This window comes from Bufo bufo, chromosome 1 (genome assembly GCF_905171765.1).
Source record: "Bufo bufo chromosome 1, aBufBuf1.1, whole genome shotgun sequence".
Taxonomy (NCBI): domain Eukaryota; kingdom Metazoa; phylum Chordata; class Amphibia; order Anura; family Bufonidae; genus Bufo; species Bufo bufo.
Window position 1 is genome coordinate 722496141 of NC_053389.1, and position 27776 is coordinate 722523916.

At 48.9% G+C, this 27776-nt stretch overlaps 1 protein-coding gene across 1 annotated transcript in view; it reads right to left on the reverse strand.

Annotated features, from left to right (window-relative positions):
* The window catches only part of WDR76 (WD repeat domain 76), a 140738-nt gene that overhangs the window by 88135 nt on the left and 24827 nt on the right, over window positions 1–27776 (reverse strand). The window contains 2 exon segments of the mRNA XM_040415662.1: window positions 19517–19647; window positions 19731–19848. Coding sequence (XP_040271596.1) covers window positions 19517–19647; window positions 19731–19848 — 249 coding nt within the window.

Sequence of the window (27776 nt, forward strand, 5' to 3'; positions counted from 1 at the left end):
GTGCCGCACAGACCTGTGAGTTACAATGCTGGGACTCAGATCGGAACTGCCGCTGCCACCAATGATGGAGGGCGCACTGCCCACCAATGATTTTAATACTGGGGAGGGGGCGCACTGCCCACCAATGAATTTAATAGAGGTGCGTCCCCATCACCATGGGAACGCCTCTGTGTTAGAATATACCATCAGATCAGAAGTATTGGAATACATTGTAAAAGGGATTAGACCCCCAAAAGTTGAAGACCCAAAGTGGGGAAAAAAATAAAGTAAAAAAAAAAGTTTGCCCCCCAAAAAATTAAAAGTTTCAAGTAAAAATAAACAAAAACGTAATTTTCCCCAAATAAAGTTAAAAATAATTGGTAGAAAATAGGGGGGGGAAAAAAAGTTGACATATTAGGTATCGCCGCGTCCGATCGAACCGGCTCTATAAACAATCACATGAACCTTACCCCTCAGATGAACACCGTAAAAAATTAAAACTGTGCTAAATGAACAAAAAGGCATATGCCCACCAAAATAGTACCAATCTAACCGTCACCTCATCCCGCAGAAAATGAGACCCTACCTAAGACAATCGCCAAAAAAAAAAAAAAAAACTATGGCTCAGAATATGGAGACACTAAAACATTTTTGTCACGAGACGCCGGGGCGCTCACCCTCCTCAGCGCCGCCGGCATCCCATTTCTGTGCAGGAGCGAGGTCGCGCACAGCGTCCTCGTCTCCATGGTGATAGTGGGCGGGACGGCCGGCATCCCCAGTAGCCCCAGCAACCAGACGAGGTCTGAGCACCAAGCTGGGCACTCGGTGCTCAGCTGTACTTTCTGGTGCGGGTCATGTGACGCTGGCCACGTCACATGACCCCAGCTAGCTAGTATTTAACAGGCAGCCTGCTGGCCACAGGTTGCCTGTTAATTTAGGTTCCAGGCGATTTGTTCGATTCCTGTATGCTTACCTGATCCTGTTCCCTGACGATCCTTTACCTGCTCCTCCTGTACTACGCATCCCTCCTGGTATTTGGACCTCGGCTTCCACCTGACTATTCTTTGCGGACTCCTGTTGTACTTCTCTACTCTCCTGGTATTTGACCTCGGCTTCTCCTGACCATTCTTTGCTTATGCCTCTGTACTGCGTTGCTCTCTTGGTTTTTACCCGGTCCGTTCACTATCCGTTATTTGTCTTGTCTGTCCTTCCCGCACGTATCCTAAGTTAGGGACTGCCGTCCAGTTGTCCCCTATCATCAGGACTCGTGTGGCAAGTAGGCAGGGCCAGGGGTGAGGGTGGAGCGCAGGGTCACTATCCTCCCCCCTGTGTTGTGGACGTGACCGTTAGATTAACAGGGCCCAATAACCACTGTATAATGAATCCTCTGTGACCCTGACTGACCAGGTCTCTAACCTGACGCAGATGGTGCAGAAGCTAGGGAGAAACTCTGTCTTTTTGAGCTAGGACAAGTTCTTCCACTCCTCAGGCCTCCAGTCCGCATTTTGAGCCCCAGATTAAGCTCCCAGAACCCTTATTCTGGAGACCGGAAGAGGTTTCTCTCCTTAAGGAAAATTGCAAACTTTACTTCCGTTTGCGCCCCGTGTCCTCTGGCCCCGAGAGTCAACGCGTTGGCATTATCATTTCCTGAGAAGTCAGTAATAAGTGATTTGGATTTAGTTATACTTAACTTTTACTTTTAAATATAAAATAAATGAGATATATCCCTCAAATAGACACAAACTTAATATACAGTGTCATTTCCAAAGCCCCACAAGCAGAAAGGGGAGATACGCTTAATGGAAACGACAGCAAATGTGTCCACACTTATTCAAATAGTGTCGGACACAAATGGTAACAAGTGCTGATGTGCACTAGTGCCCAATCAATTGGGCCAGGCGGCAATAATAAATAGATGCCGGAACCAAAAATACGTGGAATAGCTGAAATGCAATACCCGCTTCTCCCAAGGTAGGGGAAAACTGAGAGGGACGCGGTAAGCGGCACAATTGTGTCCTCACTTGTGAATAAAGTATGGGACACTATCGGTATCAAAAATAGTTATGTATTTGTACCTAGGCCGCACAATAATTTCCACATGTGGGTGAAGGAGCCAAGTACAAACTACCGCCTCATCCACTGCCCCCAAAAGCAGAAGGGGCCAGCGAGAGGACGGCACCCGTTGTGTCCTCACTATTTGGTAATATGTGGGACACAGAAGGTGCAGACGACAGATATGCACTGGCACCTAAACCACACAAGGACTGGGGTATCTGCAGAAATATGTGTCAATACCCCAGACGCTGATGGCAAACAATAGTACAAACAAGTGTTTCACAGCATAAACAAAAAATGCACAACGACATACAACAAATCAACAGAAAACATATAATGATATGGGTGTAAAGATGGCACAATCACACCCCATACCATATGGTGAACGGCGGCACCACTAGACAACCAGGTGTCCTACCCTACTGATGATGGATACTCCGTTAGATGTTGATACTTCAGGGTGGTCCACTTGGGTTATTGTAGAGTCAGCACACTGTAAAGGGATCATAAGATAATATTCTTTACTGTCCCTAGTAGGCCCTCAGACCCTACAATAACCCTTTTAAACTAGCCACGGGGTGTCCCACTAGTTGGGCCCCCGTCCGGAACCCTAACCCTGGAATTGTTGGTCCCTGTTAGCCCTGAGAAGATCCCTACATGCACGTTCTGAGGTAAAGAAAGAAGCAGTCCTCTCATCGGGGGAGTAAATATAGATTGGGCCAGAAGATATAGGTTGATTGCTGGAGATGATGTTATCACCAGCAGGTACAGGAATCACCAGGAGAGGTAACTCACAGGTGAAATGCAAAGCACAGATAAGTGCGCAGCATACAGGGAAAAAGAAAGACAGGGGAACAGATGAACAAGGCCCCCTCTCTCCTTGCGGTACACAGGTTGAAGCCGCAGGCATAGAGGTTACCTGGTGTTCGCACACGCGTGCCTGTCTTTTAAAGCACTGCTTCGGCATGTTCGCATCACGCGCGCTATGATGACGTCGCCCGATGTGGCAGCGGCCGCTGATGACGTCTGCCCTCACATAGATGCCCTCACACCATACAAAACACGGCGCATGCGCACTAATAAATCAATACACCCATATCGGGGTAATTGGATGTGCATCTACTGGACATGTGTCCCGTTGCCCATGGATGCACTCCCATACGGTGCTTATATATCAATATGCCTGTATATAAGGATAGAATGTGTATTCACATCATGTCCGTTTAAAGTTTCTTTATAGGTCCACAGTGCACATCTGGTGTAAAAAGCATACATCTATATGGTCTACACTGTGGAATCCTTTCCTCTTTCCTTTTTTGGCAGCATTAAAAACGAATATGTCTTGTTAAACAGCAGTGTATCCTAGGTCACTGCATGGTTAGTGAGTGAGATGCGTCTGCAGAGCGTTTTATCATAGCTATAGCGCAGGCATAAGTATCTTTTCATACAAGCCGGACCTTGGATCCTGGTTAATATTGTACGCATGCGCCGCCTAGACACTCTGCAGTTAATCACATGCCCACATCGCGTCTAGGGATTGACCGATATTGATTTTTTAGGGCCGATACCGATAATTTGTGAACTTTCAGGCCGATAGCCGATAATTTATACCGATATTCTGGGAATTTTCATTTTTGAGAAAAAAATTCCTACACAAATCTGCTGAAAATTAATATGTTTATTGTTAATGTGTATTTTTTTGTTTATTGTTAATGTGTATTTTTTTTTATAAATCTTTTTCATTTATACTTAATATTTTTGTGGGGTTTTTTTACTAACTTTTAGCCCCCTTAGGGACTAGAACCCTTGTCCTATTCCCCCTGATAGATCTCTATCAGGGTGAATAGGAGCTCACACTGTCCCTGCTGCTCTGTGCATAGTGCACACAGCAGCATGGAGCTTATCATGGCAGCCAGGGCTTCAATAGCGTCCTGGCTGCCATGGTAACCGATCAGAGCCCCAGGCTTACACAGCTGGGGCTCCGATCGGAGGAGCAGGGGAGAGGGGATCCTGTGGCCACTGCCACCAATGAGTAATACTGGGTGGGGGGGGGGGGGGGGGGGGGGCGCACTGCGCCACCAATGTTTTTACTATTGGCCGGGATTGGGATGGGGGGGCGCACTGCGCCACCAATGATTAATACTGGGGGGCTTGGGGGGGGGGCGCACTGCGCCACCAATGAAGATAAGTCTCTCAATCATTCATATACAGGAGGCGGGAGCTGGCTGCAGAATCACATAGCCGTCTCCCAACCTCTATGAGCGGTAGCTGCGATCCGCGGCACCTGAGGAGTTAACTACCGCGGATCGCAGCTATCGCTCATAGAGGTCGGGAGAGCCGGCTATGTGATTCTGCAGCCAGCTCCCGCCTCCTGTATATGAATGAATGAAAGGCTTATCTTTATTGGTGGCGCAGCGGTCACAGCCCCTCCCCTTTTGTCTTCTCTCCTCTCATTGGCGGCAGCAGCAGCACAGGGGGAGGGAGACACGGCTTCCTTCTCCCCTGTGCTGCGGAGGGAACACAGAGAGCGCTGAGAGCAGCGCGTTCTGTGTTCCCAACATGTTATCGGTATATCAGCAAAATAGATGCCGATACCGATAACGTTCAAAATCCTCAATATCGGCCAAACCGATAATCGGTCGATCCCTAATCGCGTCATCACATCGCGCAGAGCGCATGCGCTGTGTTTTGTATGGTGTGAGGGCATCCGTCATCAGCGGCCGCTGCCACATCGGGCGACGGCCGACGTCATCATAGCGCGCGTCATGCGAACATGCCGACGCAGTGCTTTAAAAGACAGGCGCGCCTGTGCGAACACCAGGTAACATCTATGCCTGCGGCTTCAACCTGTGTACCGCAAGGAGAGAGGGGGCCTTGTTCATCTGTTCCCCTGTCTTTCTTTTTCCCTGTATGCTGCGCACTTATCTGTGCTTTGCATTTCACCTGTGAGTTACCTCTCCTGGTGATTCCTGTACCTGCTGGTGATAACATCATCTCCAGCAATCAACCTATATCTTCTGGCCCAATCTATATTTACTCCCCTGATGAGAGGACTGCTTCTTTCTTTACCTCAGAAACGTTCATGTAGGGATCTTCTCAGGGCCTAACAGGGACCACAATTCCAGGGTTAGGTTCCGGACGGGGGCCCAACTAGTGGGACACCCCGTGGCTAGTTTAAAAGGGTTATTGTAGGGTCTGAGGGCCTACTAGGGACAGTAAAGAATATTATCTTATGATCCCTTTACAGTGTGCTGACTCTACAATCACCCAAGTGGACCACCCTGAAGTATCAACATCTAACGGAGGTGTCCGGAGTATCCATCATCAGTAGGGTAGGACACCTGGTTGTCTAGTGGTGCCGCCGTGCACCATATGGTATGGGGTGTGATTGTGCCATCTTTACACCCATATCATTATATGTTTTCTGTTGATTTGTTGTATGCCGTTGTGCATTTTTTGTTTATGCTGTGAAACACTTGTTTGTACTATTGTTTGCCATCAGCGTCTGGGGTATTGACACATATCCCTGCAGATACCCCAGTCCTTGTGTGGTTTAGGTGCCGGTGCATATCTGCCGTCTGCACCTTCTGTGTCCCACATATTACCAAATAGTGAGGACACAGCGGGTGCCGTCCTCTCGCTGGCCCCTTCTGCTTTTGGGGCAGTGGAAGAGCGGTAGTTTGTACTCTGGCTCCTTCACCCACATGTGAAAATTATTGTGCGGCCTAGGTACAAATACATAACTATTTTTGATACCGATAGTGTCCCATACTTTATTCACAAGTGAGGACACAATTGTTGCCGCCACCGCATCCCTCTGTTTCCCTACCTTGGGGAAAGCGGTATTGCATTCAGCTATTCCACGTATTTTTGGTTCCGGCATCTATTTATTATTGCTGCCTGGCCCAATTGATTGGGCACTAGTGCATATCAGCACTTGTTACCATTTGTGTCCGACACTATTTGAATAAGTGTGGACACATTTGCTGTCGTTTCCATTAAGCGTATCTCCCCCTTTCTGATTGTGGGGCTTTGGAAATGACACTGTATATTAAGTTTGTGTCTATTTGAGGGATATATCTCATTTATTTTATATTTAAAAGTAAAAGTTAAGTATTAACTAAATCCAAATCACTTATTACTGACTTCTCTGATTTATGCGAGTGATTACACGTGAATATCAATTTTCTTTTGATCCATTATCATTTCCTGACTACAGGGTGATCCCCAGGACTGGGCATTCTCTTTACCTGCTGGCGTCAGTTGTTTAACATCTGTGGAGGTTTTGTTTCAGGCCCTGGGTACCCACTATGATGAACCAGACAGGGCTCTGGTAGCCGAGACGGCTCTAAAGGCATTGGTTCAGGGCAATCTACCTGCGGAGGAGTATTGCACCCAATTCAGAAGGTGGGGTGTCCCCTCAGGATGGAACGAACCAGCCCTTAAGAGTCAGTTTAGGTCTGGTCTGTCCGATAACTTAAAGGATCTTCTAGTCAGTTATCAACTTCCAGAGACCTTAGAGGAGATGATGACCCTTGTTGTCCGACTTGACCGACGGGTTAGAGAGAGACGACAGGAACGACAGTTCTCTTCTCAGCTGGTGGTCCAGTCAGAGGCCTATCAGAGACAACGCTGAGGTCTCCACCGAGGAACCCATGCAGGTTGGCATGACCCGAGGGAATCTTCGACGCAGACGTGGAGAGTGCTTCTACTGTGGAGATCCTGACCATTGTATCAACCAGTGTCCTAAGAAGGTCCTCTCTGTCAAGTCTCCTAAGGCAAGGCAACCTAAAGACCAGGTACACCCTGATTTTACTAAATGTAAGCTTTTGGTACCCATAACGATTTCTCTGGGGGTAAATAAATGGGCAGGTAAGGTCTTTATTGATTCTGGCTCAGCGGCCAGCTTTATTGACTCTGAGTACGCTGTTAAATTGGGTATTCCAATGTTTGCTTTACCTACACCTCAGAGGTTTCTCTAACCGTGGGTGTGTGCCACTCAGAGAGATGTTCCCTTTTAGTCCAGGAGAACTTACCGCTTGAGGTGGTACTAGGGTTGCCTTGGCTCCGATTACATAACCCCACTATAGATTGGTCCAAGGGGGAGTTGGTGAGATGGGGACCTAAGTGTGACTCGTGCTTGTCCGTGGTACAGGCTGGGGTCTCAGTAAAGTCTGATACATTACCCACAGTCGTTAGGGAATATTCTGATGTATTCTCATCACCAACTCCGGAGGTTCTACCCCCCCCATAGACCTTATGATTGCGCCATAGAGCTAGTAGAGGGGGCCAAGTTTCCTAAGGGGCGAATTTATAATCTTTCTAAGCCCGAACGCAAGGCCATGGAAGATTATATTAAGGAGAACCTTGGTAAAGGGCATATTAGACCTTCTGTCTCTCCTATGGGAGCGGGGGTTTTCTTCACTAAGAAAAAGGATGGTGGTCTTAGGCCTTGTATCGATTACTGGAGATTAAATAAAATCACTGTCCAGAATAGATACTCCCTCCCATTGATTCCGGATTTATTTAACCAGGTGCTGGGGGCAACCTGGTTTTCCAAGATTGACCTGAAAGGGGCTAAACAAGAGAAATGTGTCTTTGGTGTACAGGAGATACTGTTTCTAGGGCATGTCCTGACTCCTCACGCCTTCAAGATGGGTCCTGATAAGGTACTAGCAATTAAGGAATGGGTAAGGCCTTCATCCTTAAAGGCCTTACAACGGTTCTTAGGTTTCGCCAATTACTATCGTAAATTTATTATGAATTTTTCTGTAATTGCTAAACCGTTGACCGACCTTACTAAGAAAGGGTCTGATTTGGAGAATTGGTCTACTGAGGCAATTTCTTCATTTGAAACATTAAAAAAGGAGATTTTTGTGAAACTCACCTGTAAAATCTTTTTCTCGTAATTTCCATTGGGGGACACAGACCATGGGTATAGCTTAGATATTACTAGGAGGGACACTATGCAAAAAAGAAGCTCCTCCTCCTCGGGCTATACCCCCAGGCACCTCCAGGAGAACTTCAGTCGTTGCAAAAGCAGTAGGAGAAGGAGAACGGAAACAAAACACTATGGAAACCATCACACAGCACACCATAAGGCGTAAACCAAAAAAGGGGCGGGAGCTGTGTCCCCCAATGGAAATTACGAGAAAAAGATTTTACAGGTGAGTTTCACAAAAATCTCCTTTTCTCGTTCATTCCATTGGGGGACACAGACCATGGGACGTCCCAAAGCAGTCCATGGGGTGGGAAAAAAGAACAAATCCAACACCGCCAGGAATAAACGTCCAGTAGTCAAACCGGAACCACAGCCTGCAATACCCTGCGCCCAAGAGCAGCATCAGCCGAGGCCAGAGAGTGTAACTGATAAAACTTTGTGAAAGTATGTAAGGACGACCAAGTGGCCGCCTTACACAACTGGGAAACGGATGCGCGATTGCGTCTAGCCCAGGAAGCTCCCACTGCCCTTCAGGGCCCTGACGACGTCCAGGGAGTGGAGAGCGCATTCCTTGGGGTTCGCCGGAGAAGGACAAAAAGAGGGCAGGACAAGATCCTCGTTAAGGTGGAAGGGAGAAACCACCTTGGGCAAAAAAGAAGGCACCGGTCTGAGCACCACCTTATCCTGGTGAAAGACCAGAAAAGGTTCCCGGCAGGAAAGTGCGGCCAGCTCCGAAACTCGCCTGATGGAGGTTATGGCCACCAGAAAAACTACCTTCCAGGTGAGTAAAACCAGAGAGACCTCCCTCAGAGGTTCAAAAGGCGCCGCCTGAAGGGCGCGCAGAACCAAGTTGAGATCCCAGGGGGGCAAGGGAGGCACATACGGGGGAACAGAATGCGCCACCCCCTGCAGGAAGGTTTTTGACAGGTCTCAAAAAGGCAATGGACCTCTGAAAAAAGATAGCCAAAGCAGAAACCTGACCCTTCAAAGAACTGAGCGACAGACCCATGTCGAGGCCGGACTGGAGAAAGGACAGCACCACTGGGACAGAGAAACGTGGGGGCGAGTAGCCCGATTTCTCACAAAAAACCAGGAAGGCCTTCCAGGTGCGATAATAGATTCGTGAAGAAGCCGGCTTCCGAGCCCTGATCATGGTTCTCACCACCGCATCAGAGAAGCCTCTCTTCCTCAGGATGGCGGTCTCAACAGCCACGCCGTTAAACGCAGCTGCCGTGAATTCTGGTGGAAGAGCGGCCCCTGAGACAAGAGATCCTCTCTGTCGGGCAGAGGCCACGGAACGTCCGCCAACATACGAGCGACGCTGGAGAACCAGGCGCGGCGAGGCCAATCCGGAGCGACGAGAATGGTTGGTATCCCCTCCGCCTCGATCTTGCGCAGCATCTTCGGCAACAGAGGAATCGGAGGGAAGACGTAAAGGAGGCTGAACCGCTGCCATGGAAATACCAGCGCGTCCACCCCGCCCGCCCGTGGGTCTCGAGCGCGGGCAAGATACACCGGCACCTTGTGGTTGAGCCGGGAAGCCATCAAATCTACGTCCAGACGGCCCCATCGGTGGCAGATGTCCTCGAACACCTCCGGATGGAGAGACCACTCTCCCGGATCCACCTTGGTGCGACTCAGAAAATCCGCTGTCCAATTGTCGACTCCCGGGATGTACACTGCCGACAATACTGGAACATGAGACTCCGCCCATAAGAGGATCCTCGCTACTTCCCGCATTACTGCCCGACTGCGAGTCCCGCCCTGATGGTTGACATAAGCCACAGCCGTGGCATTGTCCGACTGAACCCGCACCGGGCGAGTCGCAAGGAGAGGAGTCCAATGGGAGAGGGAGTGGAAAATCGCCCTCAATTCCAAAACGTTTATCGGGAGACGGGATTCCTCCGTCGACCCGACACCCTGAACTGTGAGGTTCCGGAGAACACCTCCCCAACCGATGAGGCTGGCGTTGGTGGTGACTATCGTCCAGGAGAACGGAAGGAAGGACTTTCCTGACGATAGGTTCAGGGGAGACTGCCACCAAGGGAGAGACGCTCGAACTTGCCGGGACAGACGAACAGGAGTGTCTAGACCCCGAGGGTTCTTGTTCCAGAGGGCAAGGATCATCTGTTGTAGCGGACGAGTGTGAAATTGGGCGTACGGAATCGCCTCGAAAGAGGAGACCATAAGGCCCAGCACCCGCATGCACTCCCGAATGGTGGGACGTGGAGAGCGTAGAAGGAGCACCACTGCCAGACGAATCTGGGAAGCCTTGGAATCTGGAAGAAACACCCGAGAAATCGAGGTGTCCAAGATCATCCCCAGGAACGAGAGTCTCTGGGAGGGGTGCAGAGAGGACTTGGGGAGATTGATCAGCCATCCGAACCGTTCCAGGGATTGAACCGTGTTTCGGACGCTGTCCTCGGCCTGTGGAAGAGACTGAGCTTTTATCAGGATGTCGTCTAGGTATGGTAACAAAGAGATGCCCCTGGTGCGAAGAAGCGCCATGAGAGGCGCCAGAATCTTCGTAAAAACTCGAGGGGCGGTTGCCAACCCAAAAGGTAGGGCGACGAACTGGTAATGACGCCCCGCTATGGCAAAGCGCAGAAAGCGATGGTGGGACTCTGCAATAGGGACGTGCAAGTAGGCGTCTTGAATGTCCACAGACGCGAGAAATTCTCCTGGAAGCAGAGAAGCAATAACGGAGCGAAGGGACTCCATGCGAAACTTCCGCACCCGTAGAAACTTGTTGAGAAGTTTTAGATCCAAGATTGGACGCACTGACCCCTCTTTCTTTGGAACAACGAACAGGTTTGAGTAAAAACCTGTCCCTTGCTCTTCTGGGGGAACGGGGGAAATGACACCACGGTCCAGAAGAGAGGAGACCGCAAAAAAGAGGTCCGAGGCCCTGGCTGGATCCCCCGGAACGCGAGAAGGGAAAAAACGTTCCGGCGGGCTGGACGCGAACTCCAACTTGTAGCCGGACGTCACCACTTCCAGAGCCCAGGCGTCCTGATCTTGAGCCCTCCAGACCTGTTGAAAGGAGAGCAGACGGCCCCCCACCACGAGGGATGGGGGCACTCCTTCATGCGGAGGGTTGCTTGGGAGCAGGAGGACGGGCTGACTGCGCCCGAGGCCGCCAAGAGGGCTGGGGCTTGAAGAAAGGCTTCTTGCGGGAGTCCTGGGATCCCCCTGCTGATGAGGACGACGGCGTCCTGGCAGTGGAGAAGCGACGAAAGGACTGGCCCAGGAAACCTGAAGGCCGAGACCGAAAGGGACGCTTGGTCCTGGGCTGGGGTAGATGAGTGCTCTTGCCCCCTGTTGCGGCAGAAATGAATTCATCTAGTTGAGCCCCAAAGAGCCTGGACCCTTCAAAGGGAAGGTTAGCGAGGGAACGCTTGCATGAGGCATCAGCATCCCACACCTTCAGCCAGACCTCCCTGCGCTGAATGACAGAGAGGGCCGAAATACGGGCAAAGAGGGAGCCGATGTCCATTGAAGCCTCACAGAGATATTTAGACGCTTGAGACATCTGGATGATAAAATCCAGAGTATCTGCAGAGGCGTCCTGCTCTGACAGATCCTGGTGGTGACGCTGCAACCACGTTGTAAGGGCTCTGGCGACCCAAGCCGACGCAAAGGCCGGTCGCAGGGAAGCGCCCGCCAGCGAGAAGATGGACTTGGAAAGTGAATCCAAACGTCTGTCCACCGCATCCTGCAGAGAGGAACTGTCTAGGACGGGAAGGGCCGTGTTCTTGGCTAACCTGGCCACCGGAGGATCTACCTTAGGGGAAGAAGTCCACTTTTCCACTGTGTCAGCTGGAAAAGGATAAAGCGTATCCATACGCTTGGTGGCCGAAAATTTTTGATTAGGTCGATCCCAAGCTTTTGATAGGACCGCAGTGAATTCCTCATGAATAGGGAACACGGCGGACTCCTGTTTCTTGGGTGGAAAAGGGGAGAACTCCCGACTAGTGGAGGGAGGAGAATCCCCTTGTATATTAAAAGTGTCACGGACAGCTGCCACCAACTCGGTTACCATGGTGGAAAGCTTAGGCAGGGGTTCCCGCTCCGTGACTTCGTCCGATCCGGACAATTCCCCATCGGATTTGCGCTCCCTGCGAGGGGGAGAGTCAACCGGGCATGCCTCAAGGCGAGGGGGAGAAGCGGAGTCATCCGAGGAGGAATGCTGCCGCTCACGCTGCCTTTTAGAAGTCAGACGCCCTCTGTGAGAGTCACTGAGAGGGGATGGAGTGGTGGATGCCACTGGAGTAGTAGCCGCCATGCGCTCCATGAAGGACATGGCTGCCTTGGCAACTAAGGCCAGGTCAGCTGCCGCATTAGACATGGCGGAGGCCCAGGCGGGTACCGCTGGATCCGCAGGGGCAGAGGGAGGACCGGGCTGAGCAAGAGAAGGAGGCTGATCCTGTCCAGGAGCAGGGCATGAGTCACAGGAACCAGTGACAGAAAAAGGCCGAAGGCATATTTTACATGACTCCAGTGGAGCCTGAGATGAAGCCTTGGAAGGCTTAGGGGCCCCAGGTTTAGGCATGATGGTATTCCAAAAAAGATTTCCTACCAGGTTGCTGCAATTCCTACCACCCAGGCAACAGCAGAAGTCTCCGGTCACCGAGAACTGAGGAGCTGCACGGCCGCAATCCAGCAGAGTCTCCGGCGTAGGGAGAGACAGAGCTGGACGCCGAGGCTCCGCCCCCTTGGACGCGTCATTGCATATCAAAATACACCCCTTTGCCAGATACGGCGCAACGGGGGTTAATATCGGGAGGAGCAGGCCGGCGGGAGCTGCAGAGAGCGCAGCGGCCATAAGATAAAATAAAAAACACTCCTTCAGTGCCAAGATTGCCGCCGATGCGGCCATAGTCTGAGCTGCAGGCAGGTAGGGAAACGCAACCTGTTCCCAGAGTCAGTGGAATCACCAGCCCTCCCCAGAAGGCCCCCTCCCAACGGGAAAAAATGCCCCCAGCCGGTCCTTCTCTAGCTCACCTCAGGTCACAGAGCACCAGACAGACGACATGAAGGGGTGGGGGGAGGGGGGGAAGGAGGGAGATTGAAGCAGGCAATACTTATCTGCACAGCATGCTCCCTCGATGTCCAGACCAGCAGGGATTCACCTCTTCAGATGTCTGACTCCAATCAAGGAGAGCAGTGCTCTGGTGGAGGGTAGGCAGCAGGTGTCCCAGCAGCTGGTGGGATGCCAGAGCTAACATGTCGAGCCTGGATCCACTTTTCTTCTGTGGGGGAATGGGAGGTAGCCAGGAACCTTCAGAAGACCGTGGCAGACCCTCCACAGGGGCCAGGAAAGCGCAATGCTGACCTGCGTCCCCATCTGAAACCAGAAAAAAATAACAAACAGGAGAAGAATAAATGTCAACCTCCTTGAACGGACACTAAGCAAAGACTGAAGTTCTCCTGGAGGTGCCTGGGGGTATAGCCCGAGGAGGAGGAGCTTCTTTTTTTGCATAGTGTCCCTCCTAGTAATATCTAAGCTATACCCATGGTCTGTGTCCCCCAATGGAATGAACGAGAAAAGGCATTCAGTAGCGCTCCTATTCTGATCCAGCCTGATCAGGAGAGACCTTTTATTGTGGAAGTGGATGCGTCCGAGGATGGCGCAGGAGCAGTCCTTTCACAAGGTCCTGCTAGCCTCACTAACCTGAGACTGTGTGCCTTCTTTTCCATGAAATTCTCTCCCACGGAGAGAAACTACGACATAGGGAATAGGGAGCTGCTGGCCATTAAATGGGCATTTGAGGAGTGGAGGCATTTTCTGGAGGGGGCAAGGCATTGTGTAACTGTTGTCACTGACCATAAAAACCTAATGTTTCTCGAGTCTGCTAAGAGGTTGAATCCCCGTCAAGCCAGATGGGTTCTGTTTTTTACTCGTTTTGATTTTTCCATTACGTTCAGGCCGGGAAGTAAAAATGTGAAGGCGGACGCATTATCTCGGAGCTTCCATGCTTTTCAACCTACTGAGGCACCGCCTGAATCCATCCTACCAGCTCTAACCCACGATATCTTGGCTCGCATTAAGGCTGATCAACATCTGGCACCAGTATCCACCCAAACAGATAAGTTGTTTGTTCCTGTACAATTTAGTCTTCAGCTGTTAGGCGAGTGTCACGATTCTGCCTTTTATGGCCATCCGGGTTTTGAGGGCACTAAGGATCTGGTTTCTAGATCTTATTGGTGGCCCACTCTAACTAGGGATGTCACATGACCCCAGCTAGCTAGTATTTAACAGGCAGCCTGCTGGCCACAGGTTGCCTGTTAATTTAGGTTCCTGGCGATTTGTTTGATTCCTGTATGCTTACCTGATCCTGTTCCCTGACGATCCTTTGCCTGCTCCTCCTGTACTGCGCATCCCTCCTGGTATTTGGACCTCGGCTTCCACCTGACTATTCTTTGCAGACTCCTGTTGTACTTCTCTACTCTCCTGGTATTTGACCTCGGCTTCTCCTGACCATTCTTTGCTTATCCCTCTGTAGTGCGTTGCTCTCTTGGTTTTTACCCGGTCCGTTCACTATCCGTTATTTGTCTTGTCTGTCCTTCCCGCGCTTATCCTAAGTTAGGGACTGCCGTCCAGTTGTCCCCTGTCATCAGGACTCGTGTGGCAAGTAGGCAGGGCCAGGGGTGAGGGTGGAGCGCAGTGGTCACTATCCTCCCCCCTGTGTGTGTGGACGTGACAGTTGCAATTTCTTTTGTTTTAAAAAAGCTGTTATTGTGTAAAACTTAAGTAAATAAAATAAAAAGTATACATATTAGGTATCGCCGCGTCCGTATCGACCGGCTCTATAAAAATATCACATGACCTAACCCCTCAGGGGAACACCGTAAAAAATAAAAACGGTGTAAAAAAATCTATTTTTTGTCATCTTACATCACAAAAAGTGTAATAGCAAGCGATCAAAAAGTCATATGCACCCCAAAATAGTGCCAATCAAACAGTCACCTCATCCCGCAAAAAATGAGCCCCTACATAAGATAATCGCCCAAAAACTGAAAAAAAATATGGCTCTCAGACTATGGAGACACTAAAACATGATTTTTTTTTGTTTCAAAAATGATATTATTGTGTAAAACTTACATAAAGTATACATATTAGGTATCGCCGCGTCCGTAATAACCTGATCTATAAAAATATCACATGACCTAACCCCTCGATATCCAAGGGCTGACTGATAGAGATGTGCATATATGTATATCATTCTTCAGAAATCAAGATGGCTTCCATATCCTGTTGCTTCAAACAAAGAACAGCACGAGGTTTTCAGCCCATCTTGGAAGACTCCCCTTCTGGAAGGGTCATTTGTGATAAATGTAGTACTACTACTGACCAATGAGGAAATTACACAATGTACTCCTCCCCCTCCCCCACTATGTATAGGAATGTGCTGTGTAATAAAAGCTGAGAACTGAATTGACCCTGCTGGCGTCAAGTCTCTTCTTCTGTACACATAAAATCCTAGGATTAAACTACTAATTTTGAGCAGCAGAAGCAAACATTTTAGCTCTGATTAAGAGCATCTTTAACAGTACCATCTTCAGATGCTGTAGCTATTACACCTGTCTGGTTCTAGTCTGCACCACACAGCCATATTAGGGTACTTTCAAACTAGCGTTTTTCTTTTCTGGCAGAGTTCCGTCCTAGGGGCTCTATACCAGAAAAGAACTGATCAGTTTTATCCCCATGCATTCTGAATGGAGAGCATTCCGTTCAGGATGCATCAGGATGTCTTCAGTTAAGTCTTTTTGACTGATCAGGACAAAGATAAAACCGCAGCATGCTACGGTTTTATCTCCGGCCAAAAAAACTGAACACTTGCCTGAATGCCGGCATTATTTTCCGTAGGAATGTATTAGTGCATTAAAAGTACCGGAATGCCAGACCCGTCGTTCCAGTCTGCGCATGCGCAGACCGAAAATTTAAAAAATAAAATGCTGGATCCGTTTTTTTCTGGATGACACCGGAAAGACTGATCCGGCATTTTAATGCATTTGTAAGACGGATCGGGATCCTGATCAGTCTTACAAATGCCATCAGTTGGCATACCTTCAGTGATGAAACTGCTTGCCGGATCACTCTGCCGCAAGTGTGAAAGTAGCCTTACTCCTTTATTAGGCAGAGTACCTGTACCATCTCCAGATGTTTCCACCCTCATTCTAGTGTACACCATGTAGCCAGATTACTACCTTATCAGGCGGTGTATTTGTAGTATCACCAAGCGCTGTGCCCTATTGGTACAAACTGTGATCTATATGGCTCCCGCAATACCCTTTCCTGGCTCTAATGTGTGCTGGGCAACCATGCGGCCCCTCTTCATGCAAAGTGATTGTACCATCCCCAGACGCTGTATTCAGCACTCCTTTCTGGTTCTAGTATGCATCTGGCACCCCATTACCGTCGTCCTTGGCGGTGTACTTGTACTATCTCTGGGTGCTGTATCTGACAAACCATCCTGGTTGTAGTATCTACCTGGTAACCATTTATTCCCCCCATCTTGGGCGGAGTAGTGTTGCAAGTGTAAGATCCAGTATATGGCAGGCCTGTTCAATTCCAGTCCTACCAGGTCACACCCGTCTTTGCATTGTATTTAAATCATGGCGGTGTACTCTATTGGTTAGACCCCTGCAGTTCTTCCATAGGACTTTTCCTTATAAGGATTCTCTATAGTAATGCTGGCTGCAGCGTCTGACAGCCGGTGCAGTACTTCCTGAACCAGGCCCTCTGAGTGCATCAGGTCCTCTGATTGCCCCTGTACTAGGCATGATTTTTACTTTATTGCTTTATGCATTATCTGACAAGACTTCTCAGTCTTGTTATGCACCAACCACACTCCCTCCACCTTGCAGGTTGTTGGCTATCATGCTAGGTGTGTTTGACAACCCTATGAAGTACTGCTCTACACCGCAATCGCATTACCCCATTTGATGGATGGAGTAATAGCATTGTTGTTACTGTCTCTGCTTTGTTTTCACAAAGTTACATGCTCCAGTCCTGACAGAGTACCTGGATCACCACTGGACGCTCTATCAGGCAGGGATACACAACAATGTGAGTCCAGCTGCTACTGCAGTTCTCGGATCATCGCTGGACGCCCTCTCTTATATGGCTTTAACACAACTGGTGAGCACCACACAACTACTTGGTGGGAGGAATTTTCCAATGCTGGCTCTGGTATTGTACACGGTCCCGCAGTTCTTCCATGCGCCGGGCATCCTCGGTATTCTCTTATTTTCTCATAGTTGTGCTACATCACAGATACACAGTTCGCTTGGGCTTTGCCGTTGTTTGCACCTCTCAGTTTCTTCCCGCTTTCTTGGGGTTTTAACTGTGCTCTGCTGGTAGCTGGTTTCGACATGTCTGTGGCGAGTCGCTGGCGAATCCTGCATCCATTTCTGACATATGGGTGTTTGGCAATTCTTTTACAAAATCCAGGGTGCTATACTTGCCCCTTCTGGGGCAGTGTTATACAGTATGCTAGTCACTACACTTGTGATGGTTGATTAACCATGACTGATTGCTTTTCTCCCTATGGTTTCTACATAAAAAATTTCCTTTGATAATCTGGCTATTACTCTCTTCATGTGGCCCAGTCCTGTGGACCCTACTTGAGCCTCTGATGGGTAATCTTGCTTGGAGTCCTTGTTCCAATGATCTTTAGACCATCTAGCTGGCCTGTTCCCTCTGGGGAAGCTACCCATATCATCTCTGTCCACACATGCTCTGTATAACAGCTGCTTTTTTGGGCCCGGTTTGGTTCTTTTCCCTCCTGGGTACACATAAGCTTGTTTCCCTCTTGGATTCTAACCTCTCTTCCCGTCTCCTCAGGTTCAGGTCCTAGTACCTAGGAGCTTGTTGCTTCGATTTGCAATTTACATTGGCCACTTCTGGGATGGAGCTTTCCCTTGGTTTGGGAACTGTCCTCTCTCTTCTACTCCAATATCGCTCAGACAAGTATGTCTCCACTTGTATTACTAGGGCTACTTTTTTCCTGAAACGTCATGTGGCGAGGGATTTCTCAGGTCTTACATTTTACAACGATATTCTGTTCCAGTTTTCCTTAGGCTCGATTTTCACTTCCTTTGCATGAGAAGCATGTCTTTACATTCCCTTCTCCTAGCCATTACCAAGGACCCCCTTGGATTGGCTGCTTTCCCTGGCAGGATGGGGTTTCCACCTTCTCCTTCTCATAGGGAGTTTATCTTTTCCCACCCACCTTACAGTGGAAGTTGGCTTGCTCCCTTCCCATAGTGAGTCCTTGCTATTCCTTCTCTCAACACATTCAGCCTCCAGTGCTTCCTGGTTTCCTCTACCCTGTCCTTCACATGGTGTTTGCCACCGGCAGGCCATGTTTTCAGTCTGAGACATTTTAGAGTTTTTTTTACCTTACCGGGTCCTCTTATTGATTGGGTTCCTCTGCTTCTAGTCCATATGGAACTGCATTCCTTTGCAGTGAGTGTTCCTCAGGGTCTTCCTTTACCTTTGTCTCGAGGAGGCATTTTCCTTGGGTCAGGACTGCTCCTGTCCTTTTCCCAGGTTCTCTGGTCCCCTAGGACCATCCTATTTTCTTGTTGGGTCTGTCCTCTTATAGATTCTCCTCTTGGTGCAGAGCGCTAGGCCATTACCAGCAGGTGCCTATGGTTGTGCTGCACTCCTGTTTCTTCAGGGGGAGTACTGGTTCTTCCAGATCCTTCCTCTGGCTCTCTAGTGCGCACTTGTTCAACTCTCGTTTCTTGAAAAGGACATCTTGCTCTGCTCCTTTTGCTGTAGATTCTCTTTTTCCCAGCTTCTTGCATATGGACTTTTTTCCCAGCCACTTGTCCTTGGGATCCTGGCGGTCTCCCACAAATTTTTTCTTGGGACTCTTCCTGGTCCTGTAGCCTCTCAGCCCATTTCCTTAGTTTTTCTACCTACCATTTCATTCTATGGCTTCTACTGGTCCTGTTGGGTCACATGGTTCTCCTGCACCTGTGCGCCCAACCTTTTTCATAACTGTTATCTTCCCATCCGCGGGGGCTGCTTCGGGACGTACCATTGTGCTGTGTCCCCCAATGACCTTAACGAAAAAATTTGATTTTTGTTCCATAAAATCCCTTTCTTGTTTGATTCAATAGGGGCACAAATCCTACTCTCTGTGTTAATTTCTCTTTCTGTCACCGGGCTGCTGTTCTCCTTTCCTTTCCTGGTCCAGGACATGTTGGTTCTTTGCTTTTGTTTCAAACTGATTAGTCTAGTGACTGTGTAGAGGGTATAGCCCACCTGAGTAGTGGCAACTTTTTTTTTTTTTTATATATCTAGTGTCGCCTCCTAGTGGTAGCTGGGTAATACCAATGGTGCTGTGTTCCCCCAATGGATCAAACGAGAAAGAGATTTTACGCTAAGTACAAAAATTGAATTTGTGGCTCTATCAGCACTGCTGAAATGTGAAATTAATCTGCAACCAATCATTTTAATTTTGCTATCCACTTGTATGCAACTATGAAGTAATGTTTTAAGTACAGAAACAATCGAGGCTGTACCTGTTCAAATTGGTCACTATCAGAGTCATCCAATGGCTGCTCTTCTTGATCTTCAGATTGCACATGCTGTACATGATCGTAGTGATGCTCATTGTCGCTTTCACCTGTAGCCCATCCAGCATTTAGGGTTTCTGTATTCAAGAAAATAAGATGAACTATAGGCTGCTTTAAAGAGAGTTTCTCAAGTGAAGTGCAAGCATTGTTCTCTGGTCACCTTCCTGTTGATCATGCTTCCTTGTGTCATCTGTCTTAGGAGAGAGTATGGCATTTTGTGCAAGGGCAGGCAGATCCGTTCCGTCATGAGCATCGTTGTTACTTGGTGAAGCTAACTCCTGATGGCATAAAACCATTTAGTAAGTTTCAGTTTTAGTTTAGAATCATCCTAAAGTGGCACAAGATACAATGATGGAGAACACTGAATTGTTATTTGTGAATAGTGGTTTTTTTTGTCTGTTTTTTAAGTTTGAGGCTGTTGCCATCCAGACAACAGAGGTTGTCATATGCAGATAGTGGGGTAGGGTGAAATAGGGTGAAAATTTAATAAGATAGATATTTATATGTGCTTTTTGTAGCTTACTGTATGGTTGATTTGCTTTAAAAAAATAAAAAATACACAATACATATTCTAGACCACGGATGTCAAACTCATGGCCCTCCAGCTGCTGCAAAACTACAACTCCCAGCATATCCTGATAGCTGTAAGATGTCCAGGCATGATAGGAGTTGTAGTTTTTCAACAGTTGGAGGGCCATCAGTTTGAGTTTACATATCTTTTCTAGACAAAACAAAGAAAGTTGCAACATTTTTTTCACTGGAAAGTAATATTAAAGGGCATCTGTCAGCAGATCTGTACCTATGAAACTGGCTGACCTGTTGCATGTGTGCTAAAGGCATCTGTGTTGGTCGCATTTGCACACTTTCTTTCTGCTGACATGCCCACTATCATCATGGGTGACTTCAAAATCCCCATTGACACTTGCCACTCAGCCGCCTCCAAGCTTCTATAGCACTCTCTTCCACCTTCGGCCTCTCGCAGTGCTCCACTCCCACCAACAGAGATTGTCACAACCTGGGTCTGATCTTTACCCAACTCTGTTCCTTATCTATAAACCCCAAAAAATCAACAGACATCCCTTGCACACTAGCCTGACCAAAGAACTGAGACAAGCTTCCAAGGCTACCGAGTGGCAGTGAAATAAATCCCATTCTAAGGAGCACTTCACCACATACAAACAATCCCTCCTCATTTTCAAACCCTCACTCACTGCTGCAAAACAGGCCTAATTCTCATCTCTCATATCTTCCCTGTCTCACAACCCTAAACAACTTTTTAACAACCCCCAGCGCCCCCATCCTCACCTCAGCGGAGGACTTTGCCAGATACTTTAAACAAAAGATCGTCAACATCAGAGAAAGCTTCAGTACACAGTCCCCACAGCCCCTCTACACAGCTACTCAGTCCTCTTCTGCCAAAACCTGCTTCTCCACCATTACAGCCTATCTCTTCAACCTATCAATATCCACTGGTGTCTTCCCCATTGGTTTTGAACATGCTACCATTACACCCATCCTCAAAAAACCTTCCATTGACCCATCTTCTTTGTCCAGTTATCCCCCCATATCACTTCTCCCATATGCCTCAAAGCTACATGAACATGTACATTCGGAACTGTCCTCTCATCTCTCTTCCTGCTCCCTCTTTGACCCGCTACAATCTGGCTTCCAACCCCACCACTCGACTGAGACTGCCCTTACCAAAGTCACCAACTACCTGCTATCTGCCAAAACAAAATAAACATTATTTTGTCCTCTGCCTTTGACACTGTCAACCACTCCCTTCTGTTACAAACTCTCTAATCTCTTAGCATCACTGACCTGGCCCTCTCCTCACAGACATTTAGTGTCTCCTACTCTCACACCACCTCCTCGTCTCATTCACTGTGTTGGTGTCCTGCAAGGCTCTGTCCTAAGACCCCTGCTTTTCTCAATCTACACCTTCTGCCTGAAATAGCTCATAGAATCCCAAGGCTTTTAGTATCACTTTTATACTCACGACACACAAATTAACCTCTCTGGTCCAGACTTACTATCCAGAATCACACAACGCATATCTTCTATATCCACCTTCTTCTCCTCACGCTTTCTAAAACTTAACATTGATAAAAATGGAATTTATCATCTTTCCCCCATCTTTCTCAACCCCCTCCCCTATCACAATTAATGGCTGCACACTCTCCCTGGTCAACCAAGTCCGCTACCTTAGATTCTGCCCTGTCCTTCAAACCGCACATCCAAGCTCTTTTCACCACCTGCATCCACACATTGCTCAACCAGGAGTCTGCAAAAAATTGGATTTTTTGTACTCACCGTAAAATCCTTTTCTCGTAGTAGGCATTGGGGGACACAGCACCATGGGTATATGTCCAACTACCACTAGGAGGCACTAGACACAAAAAGTGTTGGCTCCTCCCCGTTGGGCTATACCCTCTCCACAGGCACAAGGCTATTCAGTTTGTACAAAAAGCAGTAGGAGAGAGAAAAAAAAAAAAAACAAGGAACCAACAACTCCCGTACCGGGAAAGATCAAGAGACCAGCCCGGAAAATCGGAAGTAAAAACATAGGGTGGGATCTGTGTCTCCCAATGCCTACTACGAGAAAAGGATTTTACGGTGAGTACAAAAAATCCAATTTTCTCGTGCATGGCATTGGGGGACACAGCACCATGGGACGTCCCAAAGCAGTCCCCGAGGGTGGGAAAAGAACAGCCATGCCACCGGTTGGGTATACAGGTGCAGGAGAACCATGTGACCCAACAGTAGAAAACACGGAATGGGCAAGAGGTTCCATAACAAGGAAGAAACCTCAAGGAAGAATCAGAGAAGACTGTCAGCACCCCAGGAAAAATGCCTGGAAGAAAATCCCAAATGCAAGAAGGCGGCAAAAGGGAACACCGAGCTCAGCCAAGGGCTGGAGAAAAAAATTAGGACAGCACCGCGTGTTGGGACTACCTAACGCTCTAAATTGTCTCAGACCCAAAGAGCGAAAAAACCTGTGGCCAACCCCTGACAGGCCAGGGGAGAAAGGAAACAAGGAAGTACTGGAAGCCAAACGAGTGAGTGAAGCCGTAGCAAGGCTCACATGTGAAGGGAGCAGGTCTCCCCTCACCGCAAGGCAGATGATGAAGTTATGCGCCCTATTTAAAAGGCAAAAACCCAAGGCTGCTAGAGGAAACCGCCAACCCTTGGAGAAGGAGGGGGTTGTAGGTAAAAGCCAGGAAAAAAGAGTAAGACCTGCGTCCCAAAAACAGGAGATGAGGCCCGAGCCTCGGAAAACAAGATATCACTGTGAAGCGTAAGACCAGAGGAAACTCTGGGCATGTGAAGCATCAGGGAAAAAAGGAACCAGATACAGGCCCAGGAAATCTCAGCAGGACACACTGGACTGAAAGACATGGAAGTAGAAGGAGAGTACTCCAACCGCCTAAGGAGGAAAGGTTCTACAACAGGAGGAGGTCCCTCCCGAAGGAGACCATACGGCGGAATTGCAAACCGTTGTGCTAAACCACTCAATACCAGGTACTTGACGTGGGAGGATGGGAAAAGAGACACGAATCCCAAGAAGACCACAAGGTTATTGGAACCCATAAAGGGAACAATCAACCCAGGCCCCGATCCCCCCAAAAAAACTATTGCCATGCAGAACCTGAGTGGTCAAATAAACGGGGACCAGGGACTCCAGAAGGAGTACCCGGGATGGGCTCACAAGGAACCAGGAGCTGAACCACCAGAAGACAACGCAAGCCAGAATATCCAGGAAAGGAGAGATGAAACTACCATAGGGGAAGGGACATTGGCCATGGACAACTACCCATTCCAAGAACAGTGACTAGCAAACTGTATACATTGTCCCAGAGAGGACAAGTACAGCAGCTCGGGATGTACCACTAAATTGACAGACATCCATATGCATAAGGAATGCAGAAGTCGCCATGAAAAAGCCGGGTGAGACTACACAGAAATGTAGAAACCAGCCGCGACCGGCGTACTGAAAACTCCCAGGGGGGAGAAAGTACCTGACAGGTGCAAACGACGGCAAGGTCCAAGGGGACTGCCCCTCTGTCATGTAGTACAACTAAGCAGAGAATATAAGGGAATACCGAGAACACCTGGACCCAGAAGGAACTACGGGACCCTGTCCGATGCCAGAGCAACCAGCTGAAAAATTACCTACCAGGCAGGTGTGTGGCGCTCAGTGGTCCTGTCCCTGACCCGTCAGGGAGGACGTCCAGCGATGAAAAATGCTGATGACCCCAGAAGGATTCCATGTGGCAGAGGACATCCAGCGATGACCGAAAACTGCTGCAGCGGCCGATGCTCACCAGCTACGTGCCCCAACAAGGTAGAAGATCCAGTGGAGATCCCTGTACTCCACCAGGAATAGGCCACTCTGTAATAGGAAACAACGCGAGTACTCCTCTATAACATGGGGTAACGCGAAGCGCAGCAAACCGTAGTACCTTATAGAGATGGCAAGAGCAACCCTAGCACAAAGGCCAACAACCACCTGGCCATGGTGTAGGGAGCATGGTTGTATGTGGACCACCCGCCAGATCGGAACAGATCAGCCATATACTGGAGCTACAATAAGTAGCACTAGACCGACAAGGTGGGGGTTGGGCTGGGGTTGGGCTGGCCCACCCCTGCCAGATATGGAAACCATGCACATGCAGAACCAGGATGGCCTGTTGTAGACAGTGCCCTGAGAAGTACAAGGAGACCATTGAGCACGACAGAAACGGAGTGGAGATGTATGGAAGAACCAAAAGGGTGAAACCAACATCCGCAGCACAGATTAGAACCTGGGGCAGAAAGCACCCAGTAATACAGAAACTGTATGGGCCACAGATTGCACCATAGGGCCCAGCACCTTGAGTAATACAACCACACGCCTAAAATATAGGGAAAGTGGCTGCATGTCTAAGGAGAGTGGAAACATAGCCACAGAATCTGGGAATGCTACTGCATTTGGAGGGTACAGGTACTCAACCTGTAAAGTAGAATGGATAACCCACGTTAGACCAGTAAAGGGTGGAGGAGATAGCCCCTCCCGAGGGCCGGGTGGGGTCAGAAAAGCCCGGGAAGCAAGGAGGAGGGGCCGGGAAGATCGCGGCCTAGCAGGCCCAAAAGCCGGGGCCTCGATTTATGAGGCGGCCGGGAATGGAGCGAGGGGGGCGGGACGAATCGCGGCCGACCGAGGGGCCTCCGGACCCACAAAACTAGGTGAGGAGGGTGGGGGGGAGCGACGCCTGGGGGTGGGCGGAACAGGGCAAACAGAGCACCTGGGAGCCGGGAACGGGCCATGGAAGATGAGGCCTAGTCCCTGCAAAAGCCGGTCACTAAAGTAGCGGGGAAGGCCCAGGAGAAGCGACGCCTGGACTGTGTGGCCAGGGAGGAGAGAAAAAACCAACCAAGGGGGAAGAGAAAGGTGGAGGAAGATGGAAGCTTCCCAGGACCCCCAGCTAAGGTGGATCCCACCCCCCTGGCCACAGGAGGGAACCTAACCCTGGGGCAGGGACAGGGGAATATACTCACTATACTCACCATCTGATGTCTTCGGGCGCCGCAGGGTCACCCCTTCGGCAGACTCAACACGGGAACCGTGGGAATGCCGGCAAGCCACTGCGGATGCAGTCTGTGGGGACTGGGTGACCGGCGATGGTACAGAAGTACGCGCCCGCAGGGGGGGGCAACTAAAGTGGAACACGATGGAGCCCCAGCCTGCAGCAGGTATAACGGTGGAGATCACCGAGACCTGCAGAAGAGAGAAAAAAAGAATAAAAAATAAACAGCAGGACCTGCAAAAAAGCAGGACAGGTCTGCCTCCTACGGACACTAGACAAAAACTGAATAGCCTTGTGCCTGTGGAGAGGGTATAGCCCAACGGGGAGGAGCCAACACTTTTTGTGTCTAGTGCCTCCTAGTGGTAGTTGGACATATACCCATGGTGCTGTGTCCCCCAATGCCATGCACGAGAAATGCTTGTACCTGCCCTCATCATCTCCCGCCTAGACTACTGCAACATTCTCTGTGGCCTTCCATCTAGCACTCTCGCTCCCCTCCAATCTATCCTCAACTCTGCTGCCAGACTAATCCATCTCTCACCCAGTTACTTCTCTGCCTTTCCGTCTGCCAATCCCTTCACTGGCTCCCCATTGCCCAGTGAATTCAGTTTAAGATACTAACAGATACATATAAGGCCTCCCCTCAATACATCTATGAGCTACTTTACCAATACATCCCCACACAACCTCCTTCTCTACTCTTCTCTTATCACCTCTTATCTTATCCCCATAGTCTGGAATTCTCTACCCCAACATATCAGACTCTCAACTAAAGTGGAATCCTTTAAAAGAAACCTAAAAACCCTTCAGACAAGCCTACAACCAGTAACCCTGCTGCTGTGATGCCGCCATTACCAGCTTTACCTTTACCTACCGTGTCCTTCCTCTATACCTTGTAGATTGTAAGCCCTCGCAGGCAGGGCCCTCTCACCTTCTGTACAAGTTTGTAACTCGTCTTTTGTTCATGCTTAGTGCAATTGTCTGTATATGTAAGTATACCCCTTTTTCGTAGGTACAGCGCCATGGAATGAATAATACATTTCTGAGAAAACTTAAAGGGGTTATCCAAACTATAAGACATGCCCCTCAATGCCCATGCCACTGATATAGATTATACTTACCCCACTCCCCATCCTTGCATGGCCGCATCTCCCCCGTCGCATGGATCAAAACATACGGTAATGGGAAGAGCAGCCTACAGCAGGCCATGACAGGGACGAGCCTTCCTAGAAACTAGGGAGATGCAGTGGCGGCCGTGTGGGGATCAGGATAAAGATAATCTATATGAGGGACCCGGGCATTAGGGGGCATGTTTTATAGTTTGTATAACCCCTTTAAGTTTTAATATATGCAAATAAGCGTCTAGGAGCAACCGGGACAATGCTGTCACACCTAGAGGCTCAGCTCTCTCTGCAAATGCCGCACTTTAATTGACAGGGCCAGGCAGTGAAAACATCTCAAAGCTTCGCACTGTCAATCAAAGTGCAGAGGGTATGGCAGGCATATATGAACATGGGACCAACGCAAATGCCTTTGGCTGCCAAGCGCACATGTAACAGGTCAGCCAGTGTCATAGGTACAAAGCTACTGACAGATGTCGTTGGCGCTGGCTATAGAGTTTGATGCCTGTGATTAGATCACTCCCGTAGTTATTATACAGCGTACTAATCCTTGCAGCCTTGTCATTCATGCCCTATCAGTAATCACTATTATTAGTGTTGTGCAAAGCGAGCTTCGGATGCTACATCTGAAGTCGCTTCGTTCAAAGCTTCGGAATAATACCGCATGGAGATCCGTCTCCCGTACAGTCTTGGAATGTATGGACTTCGAGGAGCCGAAGTTAGTTATTCACGAAGTCGCACGTGACTTCGTTAAATAACGTCTGTAAATGATTTTTAAAGTGGTAAACCACTTTAAAACTTGAAACCGAACTCTGCTTCAGTTCCGACTAGTACCTTGGAACCGAAGCAGAGTTCGGTTTCAAGATTTAAAGTGGTTTTCCACTTTAAAAATCAACTACTGAAGTTATTCAACAAAGTCACGTGCGACTTCGTGAATAACTAACTTTGGCTCACCAGAGCCCATACATTCTAATACTGTATGGAGACGAATCTCCGTACAGTATTATTCCAAAGTTTTGAACAAAGCGACTTCGGATGAAGCATTCAAAGCTCGCTTTGCTCAACACTAATTATTATTATTCATTATTATTACTTTCTCAAGTCATAAAATTGTAAAAACTTGCTGAAATATATTCTGGTCCTGTATCCTGCCTAATTACTGCTTTCAGACAGCTGTAATGCAGGCACATTTAAAGGGGTTATCTGGGATGCAAACAGACCTCCAGATGTGGCAGACCCACAGTGGTCAGGACACCCACTTGCCACTGGATTTGATCTGCGTAGCTCCTGAATGGGCACTTTTGATCCCCTCTGTGTGGACATCAAAATCTGTCAACGGGAAGGATTAGGGGGGGACATAACCGCTGCAGCGGTGACCTTTTCCCCTTGTGTCTCATGTCCCCTTCGTCGATGGATGTTGATGTCAGTGCAGAGAGGAGCGGAAGTGCTGGTCCAGCGGCAGGGACCAGCTGAGTATCATCACCACTGCGGGTTTGCCACGTCTGGAGGTCTGTTTGC